The 20,193-nt window shown below is 42.0% G+C and overlaps 1 protein-coding gene across 1 annotated transcript in view; it reads right to left on the bottom strand.

The window, feature by feature from the left end:
- LOC115477560 overlaps positions 1 to 20,193 on the bottom strand; it is a 239,357-nt gene that overhangs the window by 142,647 nt on the left and 76,517 nt on the right. The window contains exon 3 of the mRNA XM_030214514.1: positions 5,220 to 5,397. Within this exon, the coding sequence (XP_030070374.1) occupies positions 5,220 to 5,397 (178 nt within the window). The remainder of the gene's footprint in view (positions 1 to 5,219; positions 5,398 to 20,193) is intronic.

The raw sequence follows: 20,193 nt of genomic DNA, 5'->3' as shown, positions 1-20,193 counted from the left end.
GGGGCATGTAAAGGACAGGGTCTGGACATCTCCTAACACTTGGACATTATTCTGCCATAATAGAACAAAACAAAAACATCCAGGGCTATAAGTTGGACATTTTGGTCTAGACCTGTTTTATTAACAAATAAGCCACAAAAAAGTGCCCTAAATGACCAGATGACCACTGGAAGGAATCACAGATGACTTCCCCTTTCACCCCCAGCTGTCACTAATCCCCTCCCACTGCCCAAAATGTGATTTAAAACATTACTTACCAGCCCTTATACCAGCCTCAGATGATATACTCAGATCCATTAGAGGAGCATTCAGGTCCCTGGAGTAGTCTAGTTGTGGGTGCAGTGCATTGTAGACAGGTGGGCCCAGTTCTAGACCTCCCCCTACCTGTTACACTTGTGGTGGAAACTGTTGGCCCTCCAAAACTCACCAGAATACCACTGTACCCACATATAGGTGCCCCCTCCACCCATACGGGCTATCGTAGTGGTGTACATTTGAGGATAGTGGGTTTTGGGTGTGTTTTAGAGGACTCAAACAAGATAAGGGAGAAACAGTGAGATGTGCACCTGGGAGCATCTATTTGAAATCCACTGCAGTGCCCTCTAGGGCACCCCATTGCTCTCCTGAGAAGTCTGTGTGGCCAGTCTACTGAATGCTGACTCCTCCTACATCCCAATAATGCCATGATTTTGTGCATTTTTCACTTGGACTTTTTTTTTTTTTTCAAAATTGGGCCAAAAAGATAAACACACAGAGCAGAAAAACATCTAGCAAATAGGCATTTTCAAAAAAAAAAGGGGATTTTTTTTTCTGTTTTGAAAATGGCTATATTCCCCAATAGAATTTTGGACGTTTTTAGCAAAACGTCCAGAGCTGGACTTAGACATCACATCAAAAATGCCCCTCCATGTAACTTTGTAAGTCCAAGTGCTTTGAAAATACGCCTCTACGCCATTTGAAAATCAGCAAGCCGGTGAAGGTCAGCATTTTTTTGGTTGCTGCCAGCTTTATTCCCAGATATTCAATGCCGGGCCACATCCAGGCACCAGTATTGAACATTCAGGCATATGTGACTAGTTATCACATATACAGTTAAGTGTAATATTCAGCATTTAACCACATAAGATGAACTGCGTAAAGACAGGACAGCTTTATATGCAGCCCAATTTATGCGGTAATCTTATGTGGTTAAGTGCCAAATATCAGCACTTAACCAAGAAATGCAGACTCTGCCCCCAGACCACCCAAAAATAGCCAGTTTCAGCTTAGACATTAACTAACCATGGATATTTAAGGGTATTATGCAGTTCAGTGCCACTGAATATTTGTGATTAGCCCTGGACAAGTGATTTAATTGGCCGGTAGAAAGCCCTGGCCATTTAAATAGCTTTGAATATCGGTCGGCAGGAATATAAGAGACATGACATAACAGCAGTCAGATAAAATAAAGAATCTTGTTAAGTACTAGCATAACTTTGCTAGATGGTAGAGAAACTGGTGTTTCCAGCATATACAGAGAGAAGTTTTACATCAAGTGTTCTTTGAAGATGAAAGCTGAACAAAAAGTTTTGACTTTCAGCTGCATGTCCATTTGACCCTGGCTTGCTATAGGGGAACTCCCAGGCCTACAAACTGGAGTTCTGTTTTTCACAGATCGCTAAAGGTTACCCAACCTCTCCTCCTAACAGCCAGAGGCAATGTCATCCAACAGTCCGTATGCCCTGAGCTGACGTGACCTTTTCAAATACAGAGAATGTTACTCTCAGAAAGGACTGGGCATGACATCCTACTGGTTCATATGGGGGCATCTCAACAAGCCACTGGAGCTTAGAAGTACCAAAAAGAATGGGGAAAAAAAATCTACATATGACATGCTAGACAATCAAAAGTTAGTGAAAGAAAAGAGACAATGCATGAGCAGAGCATGTTGACTATTGTCATAGAATGGATGATAGTTTTTCCTGCTGACCAATCCTCTCCTAATGCACCTAAGCATACTCTCCAGTGCCTGAAATTTTGATCATGTCATACCTTTACTTCAAGAACACCACTAGCTGATGGTTAACTAGTATATTAAATTCACAATTTTAATCTTTACTTACCATACTCTACGTATTGACTCCCCCAATGATCTTGCCAACTGTTTAGTTCTTTAAGTCCCCAGACAAAGTACGCGCTCTTGCTAATTCTCCCAACAATCCCATCTCCATCGCAAAGTCATTCCAAGTCTACACAATGGTCAGCCTTTGTTTTCTTAGCCCCTCAATATGGAATTTTTTCTTTTTTCTCTCTCTTTGGTCAGAGCATTCAATCTCTAAATCTAAACTTGACCCAAAATTTTGTTGTTTTTTTTCCAGTATGCCTGGAGTAGGGGACTAGAGATTGGGGAACGGGGGTCAGATGGGAGATGTTAATCTGTTCTACTTATCTACCTATCTATCACTGGCGTTGTGCCCAGAAATTCAATGCTGGGCCATGTCCAGGCTTTGGCACTGATTTTCCAGGTTTCCCGAGGCAGCTAAACCATAGCTGGTTAGGTGCGATAATCAATACTTAACCAACTATAGGGCACTACATAAAGATAGGACTGACTTTCATGTGGTCCTATTTATGGGGTTACCTTGGCCGGTTAAGTGCTGAATATTGCCACTTCACTTGCCAAGTGAAGACTCCACCTCCAGAATGCGCCCAAAATAGCCAGTTTTGAATTAGACACTAAGGGGGAGAGTCAATATATGGTGCCTAAAAAATCGGCGCTGAAGTCAGTGCCAAGTGTATTCTATAATCAGTGCCTAGAATTATGCACCAATTATAGAATATGCTTAGTTGAAATCTCAGCACCTAGAACTACATGTGGTGTAAATCTTGGCATGTAGAATTAGGCACATTAGGCCATATTCTGTAACTAGGCACATCAATTTCGGAATGCCTATGAAATGCCCATAACCATGCCCCTTTTGCCTGCATGCATTAAATGTTCGGCACACTTCATTACAGAATACACTTAGCAAGCTGTGCATCTACATTCTAATCAGTGCCAATTAGTGCTCATTATTGTTTGTTAAGTGCTGTTATCAGCGCTCATTAACTTATTAAGCCAAATAAGCTGCGTGCATTGTTATAGAATCTGCACCGATTTTGGCATGGATCTCTAGGAGCGCTATATAGAATCCAGGGGTAACTAGTCATTTTCAGTGGTACTAACTAGTAATTTAACTGACCAGGAGTCATTTCTGGCTGGTTAAACTGCTTTGAATATCAGTCCCTATATATTTTATTAAGGAAATGTTCAGTAAGATTGAAATCTTACACATCAACTTTGATGTCCAATGGTATAAAGGCAGATAAGCAAATTATGGATTAAGCATTAAACAATCTCACATTACCCTGTTTCTAGACCTACCCTACTCTTGTTCTTGTTTAATATAGTAGTGAAATGTGAATGCTCTGATCATTGTAGCTAGCTTACTCACCACCAGAAACCCCAAACTCCCATTGACAACCACACAACCACTACCACAAGACCCACCATCAGTAACTCCAATACTATTACTAGACCTTATGACCAGCAACCCAATACCAACCAGCAGGACCACCAGACCTACTGCCTGCAAAATAAACACATCCAAAGCTACACACACACACTGGGACAGACAGAAGATCATAGTAACATAAAGAATAGCAGGGAGGTAGGGATAGAGAAATAAGTCAACAGGGAGAAAGAGAGACAGAATGAAGTGTGGGGGGGGGGGGGGAGAAAAAAGAGGAAAAGAGAAGAGAAGGAAAGACTGAGAACAGAAAAGAGGCGACAAAGTAGTATGGGAGTCCAATGTAGGTTAAAAGAAGGCAGAGGACAATGAAGTATGAAGAGGAACATTATCTAGTCACAATCTCTCAAGCAAATGTCCTGTAATGATGTAGGTACTTAATGATGTTACATAAATATACTTGTATACATCTATTGTATTGATGCATCTCACCTAGTACATGCCTATTCTCCATGCAGAACACACCTCTTTTTAGGTACATACTTCTCGGCATGATGTGCTATATATGGAGGGGCATTTTTGATATGATGTTTATGTTCAATTTTGGACGTTTTAATCAAAATGTACTGAATCCAAATAGCAAATAATGATTTTCAAAACAGCAAAACATTTATCTTTTTTTTAAATGGCCACTTCCTAGATGTTTTTGTGCTAGTACATTTATCTTTTTTGTCCATTTTCCCAAAAAAAAGTCCACTTGAAAAACGCACAAAATCAAGCCATTGGGATGTAGGAGGAGCCAGTATTCTTAGTAGGCTGGCCACAAAGACATCACAGCAGAGCAGTGGAGCACCCTAGGGGGCACTGCAGTGGACTTCACCTAAAAGCTCCCAGGTACACATCTCACCGTTACTCCCTTATATTGTAGAGTGAGACCTCCAAAACCCACCAAACACCTACTGTACCCAGCTACTGTATATACCACTACAATAGCCCTTATGGCTGCAGGTGTCACCTATATGTGCGTAAAGTAGGTTTTTGGTAGATTTTGGAGGGCTGACACATTCCACCACAAGTGTAACAGTTAGAGTGGATTATGGGCCTGGGTCCCCTTCTCCATAGTGCACTACATCGACCACTAGGCTACTCCAGGGATCTGTTTGCTGCACTAAAAGGACTGGCTATAACATCTGAGTCTGTCATAGAGGCTGGTATGTACTATTTGTTTTACATCTTTGAGGAGTGGGAGAGGGTCAATGACCACTGGGAGAGTGAGGGAAGATTATACCTTTATTCCTCCAGTGGTCATCTGGACATTTATGGCACTTTTTGTGGCTTAGTCATTATTAAAACAGGTCTATCTCAAAACGTCTTAATTTTAGTCCTGGACGTTTTTGTTTTGTTCCATTATGACTGAAAAACTCCAGGTCTTAGGAATGCCCAAATCCCGCCCTAAACATGTCCCCAACATATGCCCTTAAGATTTGGATTATGAACAGCATAGAAAAAACATTTGAAAAATGGGTTTTGAAAATACAGATGTGGACGTTTTGGCGAGAAAAATGTTCAAATGCTGCTTTATGCCACTTTTTAGATGTTTTTCTCTTTCAAAAATGAGCACCATGATCTCCTTTATAGAATAGCATTGAATGCAAAACCCTCCAAACAATTGTGTTTTTACATGTATACTTGCCACATATCCTTTGTAAAATTATCCCCTTCATGAATTACCTGAGCTGTTCCAAATATTCTTTGAAGTGGAGGGCACATCCTTGGAATGATTCTGTTGCTTAACAGGCATAGGAGGTTTGGTAGCAATTAGGCGAGGAGACTGAGCCGTGGTAGGAGTCTTCATATGTGCAATAAATCTAGCACATGTTAACGGAGGCATCACATTAGCATGATCATTCTGTATGAACAATGTACAACACAGCTGTCAGACTCGGCTTTATATTGGTGAAGATTTAGGACTATAGTTACATTATTAAAATAGTTTTTCTCCATTAGAGACCAAAATCTTGGTCTTTTTTTAGATTATTATTTTTCTTCTTTCATAATATGAATCCTAAATATTCATATACATCTTTTTGTTTATAGCAAAAAATAACCAGGAAGATAAATATATTGATCCACCGGTATACTTTTTCAACTGAGAAATAACAATAAAGAAGATATGGACATTGAGGGGTCCCTTTGCAAAGGCGCGCTAATGTTTTTAGCGCACACTAAAAATAAACACATGCTAAACATTAGAGATGTCCACACGCCTTTGTGAAAGAGCCCCTGAATAAGTCTGCCCCAATTCCCCAACAATAGATCAACGCAGTATAATGTACTGCGATTAAACAGACTCAAGTTCACACCGTTGGATTTAATAGTTCACACCGTTGGATTTAATTCAAGTTCCATGGAATATCTATGGTGAATAATGTAGTGAAATACAGTAACTTGTCCAAGGTCACAAGCAACGCTAAAAGCAGAGTCTTCAACTCATGGCTCAAGGTCTTTCATGAATCAAAGTTATTGTTCTAACCAGTTTACCTCTCTTTCTTCCAAAGCAAACCAGGTTTTTGCACCACAGCATTAAGAGATGGTTCTAAGTAAAACAGTTACCCAGACAACAGGTGAGTTAATGCAATATGTAGATGTAGATGCTTTGTATATTTTAATGAAAATTGGATACATGAGTGCATATGAACAATGTATGAATAGATGGTAGCCAGGGTTTAAGCCTTGATTACCAGTGCAACAACTTTCAAGAATTACTTCAACCAGTTTTTAGGAGTAATTTTATAAAGGTTTTTGTTCTTGTACAGTATACCAGTACAAGCATGTAAAATGTACTACTACTACCACTTATCATTTCTATAGCACTACTAAATTTAATAGATCTACCATCCGGAAATAGTTCCAGTTCTTCTCGATCCTACTTAATCTTACATTACCCAGATTGTAATGGCCTCAAATACAAATCTACCTACGCGTCCAGTTTCTCCTTTTTGGGAACACAGCTATGGAATGCACTGCCTAAATCCTTAAAATCAACTCAGAATCATCTAGACTTCAGGAAATTATTGAAGACCACCCCGTTCAAGAAGGCCTACCTTCCAGACGTTACTTAGTTTACTTAATATCTGTTACAGCAAATATATGGACCTTAATAATTTTCTTTTATATTTTATTATCTTGTTGTTTTAGATGATACGTTTACAATCACAATTTTTACTACGGCATTGTTTATTATGACATTGTTTATTGATATTGTAGCATACCCTTGTTATTGTGTAAGCCATATTGAGCCTGCAACTAGTGGGAAAATGTGGGATATAAATGTGTTAAATAAATAAACATACATAGCGCTGCACACTGAACATGTAAGAGATAGTCCCTGCTCAAAAGAGCTTACAATCTAATCAAGACAAGCAAACAGGACAAATAAAAGATAAGGGAATAACTTAAGGTGGGAATGATAAAAGCAGCCTGAAAAAGGTGGACCTTTAGCCTAGATTTGAAGACAACCAGAGCTGGAGCTTAACGTACTGATTCAGGAAGTGTATTCCAGGCATATGGTGCAGAAAGATAAAAGGAATGGAGTCTGGAGTTCACAGTGGAGGAGAAGGGTACAGATAAGAGAGATTTACCCAATGAACAGAATTCCAGGGGAGGAGTGTAAGGAAAGATAAGAGTGGAGAAGTACTAAGGAGCTGCAGAGTGAATGCACTTGTAATAAGAGACGTTTGAACTGTATGGGGAAACGGATAGGGAGCCAATGAAGTGACTTGAGGAAAGGGTTAATATGAGCATAGTGACACTGGTGGAATATAAGTAGTGCAGCAGAATTTTGAACAGATTGTAGGGGAGTCAGATGGCTTAGTGGGAGACCTGTGAGAAGCAAGTTGTAGCAGTCTAAGCGAGAGACGATAAGAGTGAGGATAGGGGTTCTGGTAGTGTGCTCAGAAAGGAAGGGATGAATTTTGGTGATGTTATAGAGAAAAAAACTCTCCTTAGTTGGTCTACCAATCAGCAAAGGTAACTCCGTGTTTAAGTATTCTTCAACCCAGGTGTTCACTCATTAAGACTGTTTATATCATCACTCAGGTTCAAACTTCTTTTATTTTCCAACCATCATGAACTTTATTCTTATCAAATATTTTTCAACTGGTATCAAAATACTTTAAAACACTTTTACTCCTTCTCATAATTACAGAAAGTGCAGTACACGGACGCCTCCACCTACATGCGGCATGTTTCGCAATTCGCTGCCTCAGGGTATGGTCTGCAATTCAATGATTCTACCAAAGAATAAAACATCTAGGTAATTTCCTTTATATACTATTATTGGTCAGAAAACAGTATAAAACATTTCTCTTACCTAGAATGCAAAATAGTCTTTCCACATTGCATCAGTGTCTGCCATCTTAACATTTGTTCCACACATGCGTAGTGTTACATTTTACCTCCCTAGCGTGCCCCGATGTTACATTTACCCAGTCAATATCGGGGTAATTGAAATCACCCATTATTATTGTGTTGCCCAGTTTATTTGCTTCCCTAATTTCCTTTAACATTTCTGCATCCATCTCTTCATCCTGGCCAGGCAGACGGTAGTACACTCCTATCACTATCCTTTTCCCCTTTACACATGGAATTTCATTCCACAGTGATTCCAAGATGTGTTTTGTTTCCTGCAGAATTTTCAATCTATTTGATTCAAGGCTCTCGTTAATATACAAAGCTAGCCCTCCACCAATTTGATCCACCCTATCACTACGATATAATTTGTACCCCGGTATGACAGTGTCCCACTGGTTATCCTCCTTCCACCTTGTCTCAGAGATGCCTATTATATCTAATTTTTCATTTAGTGCAATATATTCTAACTCTCCCATCTTATTTCTTAGGCTCCTGGCATTCGCATATAGACATTTCAAATTATGTTTGTTCCTATTTACATCATGCTCAGTACTTGACAGTATTAATTTGCAATCTTTGGTCTGATTTTTATTTTTATTTACAGACACCTGATCTACTGTGGTCTCTTTTGCAACCTCACTATCAGGATACCCTATCTTCCCTGTTTTGGTGATATCTCTGAAAGATACCTTATCCCGAACCGACAGTCACTATATGGAGCAGCTGGTACAGGAGCCGACGAGAGAAGGAAAAATTCTAGACCTAGTCCTTAGTGGAGCGCATGATCTGGTGCGGGAGGTAATGGTGCTGGGGCCGCTTGATAACAGTGATCATAATATGATTGGATTTGATATTAGCTTTGAAGTAAGTATACATAGGAAATCAAATACATTAGCGTTTAACTTTAAAAAAGAAGACTATGATAAAATGAGAAGAACGGTGAAAAAAAACTTATAGGAGCGGCTTCGAGAGTCAAAAATTTACATCAGGTAAACATAGAGGCTCATTTTCAAAGCACTTAGCCTCCCAAAGTTCCATAGAAACCTATGGAACTTTGGGAGGCTAAGTGCTTTGAAAATGAGCCTCATAGTAACATAGTAGATGACGGCAGAAAAAGACCTGCATGGTCCATCCAGTCTGCCCAACGAGAAACCTATAAGTGTATACCTTACCTTGAATTTGTACCTGTCCCCTTCAGGGCACAGACCATACAAGTCTGCCCAGCAGTATTTCCCGCCTCCCAACCACCAGTCCCGCCTCCCATCAGCGGCTCTGGTACAGACCGTATAAGTCTGCCCTCCCCTATCCTCGCCTCCCAACCACCACCCCCTCTTCCCCCCAACTGCTCCGCCAGGTGTGGATGCTGTTCAAAAACACCATTCTGGAAGCCCAGGCCAAATATATTCCGCGTATTAAAAAAGGAGGACGGAAGACCAAATGACAGGCGGCATGGTTAAAAAGTGAGGTGAAGGAAGCTATTAGAGCTAAAAGAAAATCCTTCAGAAAATGGAAGAAGGAACTGACTGAAAATAATAAGAAACAGCATAAGGAATGTCAAGTCAAATGCAAAGCGCTGATAAGGAAGGCTAAGAGGGACTTCGAAGAAAAGATTGTGTTGGAGGCAAAAACACATACAGTGGGGGAAATAAGTATTTGATCCCTTGCTGATTTTGTAAGTTTGCCCACTGACAAAGACATGAGCAGCCCATAATTGAAGGGTAGGTTATTGGTAACAGTGAGAGATAGCACATCACAAATTAAATCCGGAAAATCACATTGTGGAAAGTATATGAATTTATTTGCATTCTGCAGAGGGAAATAAGTATTTGATCCCCCACCAACCAGTAAGAGATCTGGCCCCTACAGACCAGGTAGATGCTCCAAATCAACTCGTTACCTGCATGACAGACAGCTGTCGGCAATGGTCACCTGTATGAAAGACACCTGTCCACAGACTCAGTGAATCAGTCAGACTCTAACCTCTACAAAATGGCCAAGAGCAAGGAGCTGTCTAAGGATGTCAGGGACAAGATCATACACCTGCACAAGGCTGGAATGGGCTACAAAACCATCAGTAAGACGCTGGGCGAGAAGGAGACAACTGTTGGTGCCATAGTAAGAAAATGGAAGAAGTACAAAATGACTGTCAATCGACAAAGATCTGGGGCTCCACGCAAAATCTCACCTCGTGGGGTATCCTTGATCATGAGGAAGGTTAGAAATCAGCCTACAACTACAAGGGGGGAACTTGTCAATGATCTCAAGGCAGCTGGGACCACTGTCACCACGAAAACCATTGGTAACACATTACGACATAACGGATTGCAATCCTGCAGTGCCCGCAAGGTCCCCCTGCTCCGGAAGGCACATGTGACGGCCCGTCTGAAGTTTGCCAGTGAACACCTGGATGATGCCAAGAGTGATTGGGAGAAGGTGCTGTGGTCAGATGAGACAAAAATTGAGCTCTTTGGCATGAACTCAACTCGCCGTGTTTGGAGGAAGAGAAATGCTGCCTATGACCCAAAGAACACCGTCCCCACTGTCAAGCATGGAGGTGGAAATGTTATGTTTTGGGGGTGTTTCTCTGCTAAGGGCACAGGACTACTTCACCGCATCAATGGGAGAATGGATGGGGCCATGTACCGTACAATTCTGAGTGACAACCTCCTTCCCTCCGCCAGGGCCTTACAAATGGGTCGTGGCTGGGTCTTCCAGCACGACAATGACCCAAAACATACAGCCAAGGCAACAAAGGAGTGGCTCAGGAAGAAGCACATTAGGGTCATGGAGTGGCCTAGCCAGTCACCAGACCTTAATCCCATTGAAAACTTATGGAGGGAGCTGAAGCTGCGAGTTGCCAAGCGACAGCCCAGAACTCTTAATGATTTAGAGATGATCTGCAAAGAGGAGTGGACCAAAATTCCTCCTGACATGTGTGCAAACCTCATCATCAACTACAGAAGACGTCTGACCGCTGTGCTTGCCAACAAGGGTTTTGCCACCAAGTATTAGGTCTTGTTTGCCAGAGGGATTAAATACTTATTTCCCTCTGCAGAATGCAAATAAATTCATATACTTTCCACAATGTGATTTTCCGGATTTAATTTGTGATGTGCTATCTCTCACTGTTACCAATAACCTACCCTTCAATTATGGGCTGCTCATGTCTTTGTCAGTGGGCAAACTTACAAAATCAGCAAGGGATCAAATACTTATTTCCCCCACTGTAGAGGCATATTTTCAAAGCACTTTGGGAGGCTAAGTTCCATAGGTTTCTATGGAACTTTGGGAGGCTAAGTGCTTTGAAAATGAGCTTGATAGTAAAACATTTTTTAGGTATATTAAAAGCAGGAAGCTGGCAAAAGAATTGGTTGGACCGTTAGATGACCGAGGAGTAAAAGGTGGCGATCAGGGAAGACAAAGCTATAGCAGAGAGATTAAATGAATTCTTTGCTTCGGTCTTCACCGAGGAAGATTTGAGTGGGATACCGGTGCCAGAAATGGTATTCAAAGCTGAAGAGTTGGAGAAACGTAATGAATTCTCTGTAAACCTGGAGGATGTAATGGGGCAGTTCTACAAACTGAAGAGTAGCAAATCTCCTGGACTGGATGGTATTCATCCCAGAGTACTGATAGAACTGAAAAATGAACTTTCGGAGCTATTGTTAGTAATATGTCATTTATCCTTAAAATCGAGCATGGTACCGAAAGATTGGAAGGTGGCCTATGTAACACCGATTTTTAAAAAACGTTCCAGAGGAGATCCAGGAAACTATAGGCTGGTGAGTCTGACGTCAGTGCTGGGCAAAATGGTAGAGACTATTATAAAGAACAAAATTACAAAGCATATTCAAAAGAATGGATTAATGAGACAAACTTTAGTCAACATGGATTTAGTGAAGGGAAATCTTGCCTCACCAATCTACTTTGAATATTGGCCTCAAAGCTCTTTCTTTTGTAGCTCCTTCCTTATGGAATTCTCATCCTCAAGACATACAATTATTCATACCCCACATTATCCCGAACATACTTGAGTTCAATGTGGCTTACAATAAATAAAACAACAGGCAAGGTTTACAATACCATAAACAAAATATCAAGTAAGACCAGAGTAGCACAAATAGAGTGGTGGAGTGGTTTAATGGTTAGTGCATCGGGTTGAAAACCTGGGGAACCACTCTAGATTTATGTCATTTTTGAAGACCCACTTAATTCAGAAGGTTTTTAACCTGCACTTGGATGTGGCTGTTCCTCCCAGGATCCATTGACCCCAGTGTTTTTTGTCTTCTAGGTCAGTCTTCTTTTGTCACTACACTATCTCTAACTTTGATAATCACTTGTTCTATACCCTTTCCTGCCAAATATTGGCATGCTTTTCCGTTGTGATTTTAATGACTTGTTTTTAAATTGTGAATCACTCTGTTATCTTTTTGAGGAAGTGCAGTATATCAAGCTAATAAACCATAAACCATAAAAACCAGGGTTGTCCATCCTCAGTCCTCGAGGGCTGCAATCCAGTCGGGGTTTCAGGACTTCCCCAATGAATATTCATGACATCTATTTGCATGCACTGCTTCCATTGTATGCAAATAGATCTCATGCATATTCTTTGGGGAAATCCTGAAAACCTGACCTGGCAAGGGCCAAGGTTGGATACCCCTGATATCAAACATATAAATGGCAAGTGACCGACTCACCTGCAAATGCGCAGTAGAGACGTCCCTCTCTGTCCCGTCCTCTCGTCAAGACGTGATGACGTCAGAGGGCGGAACAGAGAGGAAAACGGAGTCGGACTGTCGGACGCTGCCACTGGAGCCTGGAAACGAACATCGCGCACACCAACCTCCCCCCCTTCCCCGCCGCCGCTCCCACCCCCCTCCGTATCGGGCCCCCTGCACTGACCTGACAGCGCCTCTCACCTCCGTTTGGAAGCGCTGCAAGCAGCAGCAGAGCGATCTGCTGCTGCCTGCAGCGCTTTCACATGGAGGTGAGAGGCGCTGTCAGGTCAGTGCAGGGGGCCCCGCACGGAGGGGGAAGGAGTGGCGGCGAGGAGGGTAGCTGGAAATCTCGCCCGTTTTAACGGGCTAGTAAATCATAAACCATATGAGTATTCACCTAAAGCTAATCAGCTAAAATTAGTCTATTATCTTACCCCTGTGGCTTATTGAATATTGATCTCTGTATTAAATATTTTAACTCACCAAAATGTGTGCTAAATGATAAAAAAAAATTAATTTGCTGGGCTTCACAATATTTACTGCATTGGCCTCTAAGACCTCATCTATTACCGTTTTTATATCATAACCGTGCATACCATGGAACAAACCATTCTCCCTTTAAGGCTGTGTGTCAGCACAAAGGATTTGTTCCTTCCAGTCACATTTCCAAAGTAATAAAGCCAAAGCAGCGCCTTACACCGCAAAGATACTAGAACAGTAAATATTGGTTTTCTTGATTGATGGCACACCTCAAGGCACGTGGTCCACACAAGCATCTGCTTGTTACCACAAGGCACCCCCTTTGTCCAGAAATAATACAAAGTGGCGTTATGTGCAATGAGGCTGTGGATTGTAAATATTTAAAAATAATAAATTTCTACAAATGAAAGGTACTTTGCTTTATATGAACAAAAAAAAAAAAAAGAAACCCCTAGTGTTTACTTTGAGCCTCTGCACACTCCCTGCACCTGTACTTTTCAATTGTTTGTTTGCCAAGACTGCTCTGGTTTTCTTGTGCTCTTTAATAAGTACAGTAGCACTGCAGAGAATTTCTTTCTTCCCCAGCAATATAAAACCTATACTTAGGCACTACTTCAAAAGTCTCCAAGCCTAAAAGCAATATCTACATGCATGTGTACAGATTAAGAAAAGTATCATATGTATGATGGCAGCATTAGGCCGTGCACTGAAAAACAATAAGGTTTGCAATGTTTTGCTTCAGGAACTTTTTTCTATTTGTTTGATTTGGTCAGAATCCAAAACAGTAGATTGGTAAAAAAAAAATTACCTCACTTTTCAGAGCAAAGCAGACCTTTGGGCAGTTTTCAAAGGAATAAAACAACCGACTACCTGTAAGGTTAGTTAGATACATTAAAAGGTTTGAAAATAACCCCATGTATAGGTGCTAAGTATAGCTGTCTAGTTTCACTAGAGGGTCAGCTTTTGGCCATGGGACATCAGATTAAGGACTACTGCATGAGTTGTCCAGTTATATTCAGCTGGATAGGCAAAGATTTAATCAGTTACTGTAAGTCAGTGACTTTGAATATACCCAGTTAATTTAGAGGCTCTTCAACTAAAACATGTTAGCACCTAAAACGTGGTTAACAACACATTAACTGGTAGCACAGAGACACATTAAGGGGTTTTGTGGTATATTTTCAGTTAACACACAGTATACCAGCAGGCTTATTTTCGAAAGAGAAGGACGCCCATCTTCCGACACAAATCTTTCAGGGTCGTCCAAATTGGCATAATCGAAAGCCAATTTTGGGCATCCTCAACTGCTTTCCGTCGCAGCCTCGAAAAGATGCCCGAACTGACCAGATGACCACCGAAGGAAATGGGGGATCACCTCCCCTTACTCCCCCAGTGGTCACCAACCCCCTCCCACACAAAAATAATATTAAAAAACATTTTTTGCCAGCCTCTATGCCAGCCTCAAATGTCATACTCAGCTCCATAACAGCAGTATGCAGGTCCCTGGAGCAGTTTTTAGTGGGTGCAGTGCACTTCAGGCAGGCGGACCCAGGCCCATCCCCCCCCTACTTGTTACACTTGTGGTGGTAAATGTGAGCCCTCCAAAACCCACCACAAACCCACTGTACCCACATGTAGGTGCCCCCATTCATCCCTAAGGGCTATGGTAGTGGTGTACAGTTGTGGGGAGTGAGTTTGGGGGTGGGGGGTTGGGGAACTCAGCACCCAAGGTAAGGGAGCTATGCACCTGGGACCTTTTTCTGAAGTCCACTGCAGTGCCCCCTAGGGTGCCCGGTTGGTGTCCTGGCATGTGAGTGGGACTAGTGCACTACAAATGCTGGCTCCTCCCATGACCAAATGCCTTGGATTTGGTCATTTTTGAGATGGGCGTCCTCGGTTTCCATTATCACCGAAAACCAGGGATGACCATCCCTAAGGTCAACCTAAATTTCCAGATTTGGGCGTCCCTGACTGTATTATCGAAACAAAAGATGGATGTCCAACATGGACATAGAAAACTTCATTAATGGTCTAGACCCAACCCCTAGTGAATACCCTGCTGACCGAATATGGTCAAATTTCGCTCTCCTCAGTGCTGACACAGTTACTCAGATGATTAAAAAATACTCCAACAGCCACTGTCAACTGGACACCTGCCCCAGCTACCTAATACAATCTGCCCCCCACCGCTTCATAACAGATCTCACATCCCACTTAAACTTCATGTTTCAGCAGGGTATCTTCCCTAAAGAAAAAGGCAACATCCTGCTCACCCCAATACCAAAAGACACCAAGAAAAAAACAAACGACATTACCAACCACCGCCCACTAGCATGAAACTAATGGAAGGACTGGTGACCAAACAACTTAATGACTACATAAACAAATTCACTATACTACATGAGTCACAATCAGGATTTCGACCCCTACACAGCACCGAAACAGTACTACTTACTCTCCTAACCAAATTCAAGCAGGAAATAGCAATAGGCAAGAGTATTCTCCTCCTTCAATTTGACATGTCACGTGCGTTCAATATGGTTAACCATAACATACTGCTAAGACTCCTAGAATACTTCGGAATCAGTGGTGGCACTCTCAAATGGATCAAGGGTTTTCTAATCACAAGAACATACAAGTGAAATAAAAAACAAACATATCGTCACTGTGGAAACCAGACTGCGGAGTACCGCAATGATCACCACTATCACCAATCCTTTTCAACCTCATGATGACTCCACTAGCCAAGACCTTATCCACCCAAGGCCTAAACCCATTTATCTACGCTGATAACGTTACATTATACATCCCCTACAAACATGATCTGGCAGAAATCACCAACGAAATTAAGGTCAGCTTAAACATCATGACCTCATGGGCAAATGCATTCCAACTAAAACTCAATACAGAAAAAACAAACTGTCTCATCATCTCATCCCAATACAATACATACAAACCCACAAACATTAACACCCCAGGATACACCCTCCCTATCTCAGACAGCCTGAAAATTCTCAGAGTAACAATCGACCGTAAGCTCTCACTACAGACCCAAGCGAATTCCATCATAAAGAAAATGTTTTCCTCTATGTGGAAACTCAAACGCGTGAAACCATTCTTCCCGAGGGAAATATTTCATAACCTGATACAGTCAATGGTACTAAGCCACGCAGACTACTGTAATGGAATCTATGCGGGATGCAAGGATCAAATCATAAAGAAACTTCAGACTGCCCAAAATACAGCAGCCAGGCTTATATTTGGAAAAACGCATTTTGACAGCGCCAAGCCACTCCAAAAAAAACTGCATTGGCTACCAATCAAAGAACGTATCACTTTCAAAATCTGCACGACTGTTCATAAAATTATTTACGGCGAGGCACCAGGATACATGACAGACCTCATCGACCTGCCAACCAGAAACACCACAAAATCTGCACGACCATACCTAAACCTCCACTACCCAAGCAGCAAAGGACTCAAATACAAATCCACCTATGCATCCAGCTTTTCTTACTTAAGTGCACAACTATGGAACGCACTACCAAAAGCAGTAAAATCCACATTCGACTATCTAAATTTCTGGAAAGCACTAAAGACAGACCTGTTCAGAAGAGAATACCCCACCGACCCAACATAAAAATACCTAGATACCTGCGACACAATGTAACCATAATGCACGTTACCTGACTCTTCCTCTCCCTTTCTAAGTTCCCCCCAATTGTACCTACCATACATGTACCTCATTCTACCACAATATCATCTTGTATTGTTCATACCTTGTATTTGTTTCAGACCAGAATCGGCTAATGCCGTTAACAGTACTATCCAGCTTATAATCAAAAGAGAAAAATGTCTATATTGCGACCCAAATCGGGAGATGGGCGTCTTTCTCCCGTGGGCGCCCAAATCGGTATAATCGAAAGCCGATTTTGGGCGTTTCCAACTGCAATCCGTTGCGGAAACGGGTAAAGTTGACGGGGGCGTGTCGGAGGTGTGGTGAAGGCGGAACTGGGGCGTGGTTATCGGCCAAGGAGAGATGGGCGTCTTTAGCTGATAATCGAAAAAAAAGGCGTTTTTACCACGATTTTGGGTCACTTTTTTTGGACCCTTTTTTTTCACGAACAGGTCCCAAAAAAGTGCCCCAACTGACCAGATGACCACTGGAGGGAATCAGGGATGACCTCCCAGGACTCCCCCAGTGGTCACTAACCCCCTCCCACCAAAAAAAAACACTTTAAAAACTTTTTTTTCTAACCTCTATGCCAGCCTCAAATGCCGTACCCACCTCCATGACAGCAGAATGTGTTCTATCCTGTGACAGCCTTTCCCTAGTTCTGATGTGGCTCTCGGGTGAGTGTGACACCTTTTCTGTTAAGGGCACTGCAGAGTCACATCAGCAATGCATTGTGGTGGGTGTAGGGTATTGGGCTCCGTGATTCCACTAGCTTGTGGCAAATGCTCACGATGTTGGTAGTTGGTAGGCTCTACTCCCATGGTGCTTTTCCCCCTGCTTACTGGGTCAGTGTGCCCTGTTTTGTTTTCGGTAGTCCATGAGGTAGTGGCCATTTTTGTAAGCCAGTTTTAGATCCCTTTCACGTGTTAGCCACGCTACAGAACTTAGTTCTTTCCTTGAATGTGGCTGAAAGAGGGCATTGTACAGCATTCTGCCAGCTTTGACCTACTGCTCATCTCAGTACCAGGGAGACTCATTGCCAGTGGGGCACAACCTCTGATCTGCAGTTAACTGTGAGTAAGCGTGCTTATTCCAATAAAGGACGTTTTCGGAGAGATTAGTCTTCAGGTGACAACTGGTGTGCCAATGTTATATAGCAGCAACCAGTCCTAGAGGCCTGCGTGTATGCAGGTCCCTGGAGCACTTTTAGTGGGTACCGCAGTGCACGTCAGCCAGGCGGACCCAGGCCCATCCCCCCCTACCTGTAACACTTGTACTGGTAAATGGGAGGCCTCTAAAACCCACTGTACCCACATATAGGTGCCCCCTTCACCCCTAAGAGCTATGGTAGTGTTGTACATTTGTGGGTAGTGGGTTTTGGGGGAGGGGGTTGGGGTTGGGGTTGGGGGCTCAGCACCCGTGGTAAGGGAGCTATGCATGTGGGAGCATTGTCTGAAGTCCACCGCACTGACCTCTAGGGTGCCCAGTTGGTGTCCTGGCATGTCAGGGGGGCGAGTGTACAACAAATCGTGGCCCCTCCCACGACCAAATGGCTTGGATTAGGACGTTTTCAAAAATATGGTCTGTCCCGCCTCTTCACGTACCCAGTTTTGGACATAGACGCCCATGAAGATAGGCGTTCGCGTTCGATTATGCCCCTCCACGTAAGCCACATTGAGCCTGCAAAAAGGTGGGAAAATGTGGGATACAAATGTAGCAAATAAAATAAATAAATAAATTATAGACAATGCATTCTTCTGCCCAGTGAGTGGCGGTGGACAAAAAAAGCAAACAAGATGCTAGGAGTCATTAGGAAAGGATTGGTAAATAAGACAAAGAATATTATAATGCCTCTGTATCACTCCATGGTGCGACCTCACTTTGTGTATTGTGTTCATTTCTGTTCACCGTATCTCGAAAAGGATATAGCAGAATTAGAAAAGGTTCAAAGAAGAGTGACCAAAATGATAAAGGGGACGGAACTCCTCTCATATGAGGAAAGGCTAAAAAGGTTAGGGCTCTTCAGCTTGGAAAAGAGATAGCTGAGGGGAGATATAATTGAGATCTATAAACTCCTTGATAAGTGCTAGAAAACTGACTTGCTGCAGACCTAAAAAGGCAGTGAAGAAAGGAAAACTACTACAACAAATACATTTGTTAAATCATCATCCTAAATGTAATGCGCCTTGAGCTACTATTGAAAAGATGTGAGCTAAATCCAAATCTAAATATCACCTCAAAATGACGTCAAACTACCTCTGACTGATAAACCATACAGTGCTGAATTATCACCATTAGCAACTCTTGCTTTGTGACTTGAAAGGCATCTAGATTGAGGGCCGGCAAGAGTTGCTAATGTTGATAATTCAGCACTGTATGGTTTATCAGTCAGTGGTAGTTTGACGTTGTCATTTCGAGGTGATATTTAGATCTGGATTTAGACTTATTTACAGTAACTTGATATACTGCCTTAACTAACACATAGACCTAGGCAGTTTACTGTTCTAGAAAAATAAAATAGGAATAAGAAAGGAACTACAATATTTTTGACAGGAAAGTAGTTAACACACACACTAATAGAGCCACTACATATCCATAAAAGGGATAAGGTAAACAAAGGAGAAGCGTATAGAAGGGAGGAGGGTGGAGGGATGGGTTCGAACCTGCAGCAATAACCCACAAGAGACTAGCTTGGAAGATTAAATGCCTGACAGAATAGCCAGGCCTTTAACACAGGAGTGTAGCCTAGTGGTTAGTGCAGTGGACTTCATCGTTTATCGCTTATTCATTTTACTATACCGTTTCAAATTGTGTTTACAAAGCAGAACGGTTTACATATTAATATAAAAAATCATAATAAAAGCAAACATAAAAGAACTCCATCAATTTGATAGGAAAGCAAACTAAGACAACCATTCTAAAAGATAGCAAACACCAATGCTTATTGGACCACCATTCATAACAAGTACATGACTAACATATCCTAGGGAACTGCGTTCAATTCCCACTGCAGCTCCTTGTGACTCTGGGCAAGTCACTTAACCCTCCATTGCTCCTGGTACAAGTACCTGAATACATGTAAACCGCTTTGAATGTAGTTGCAAAAAACCTCAGAAAGGCGGTATATCAAGTCCCATTTCCCCCTTAAACTTTTTGAAAAACAGTTCTGCACGAATGTCCCAAGGAAGAGAATTCCCATAGGCATAGACTGTGAAAAAGAAGGCACAGTGTCTACTGGATTCCAAACTGGCTTGTTTGGGATTTGGCAAATAGTTACTAATGTATGTTAAGGGAATAATGCATAATATTTGCCTCTTAATGTCTCTTAAATGGCAAAATCATCCATTATTTTGCAATAATATGTTTTAACCTGCCGTAATGCATGTTACATAACAGTGAAATTTAAAGCATACAAATG

This window comes from Microcaecilia unicolor, chromosome 9, assembly GCF_901765095.1.
Source record: "Microcaecilia unicolor chromosome 9, aMicUni1.1, whole genome shotgun sequence".
Classification (NCBI taxonomy): domain Eukaryota; kingdom Metazoa; phylum Chordata; class Amphibia; order Gymnophiona; family Siphonopidae; genus Microcaecilia; species Microcaecilia unicolor.
The sequence above is the reverse complement of the archived record's forward strand: the minus strand, read 5'-3'. Positions and strand labels throughout refer to the sequence as shown.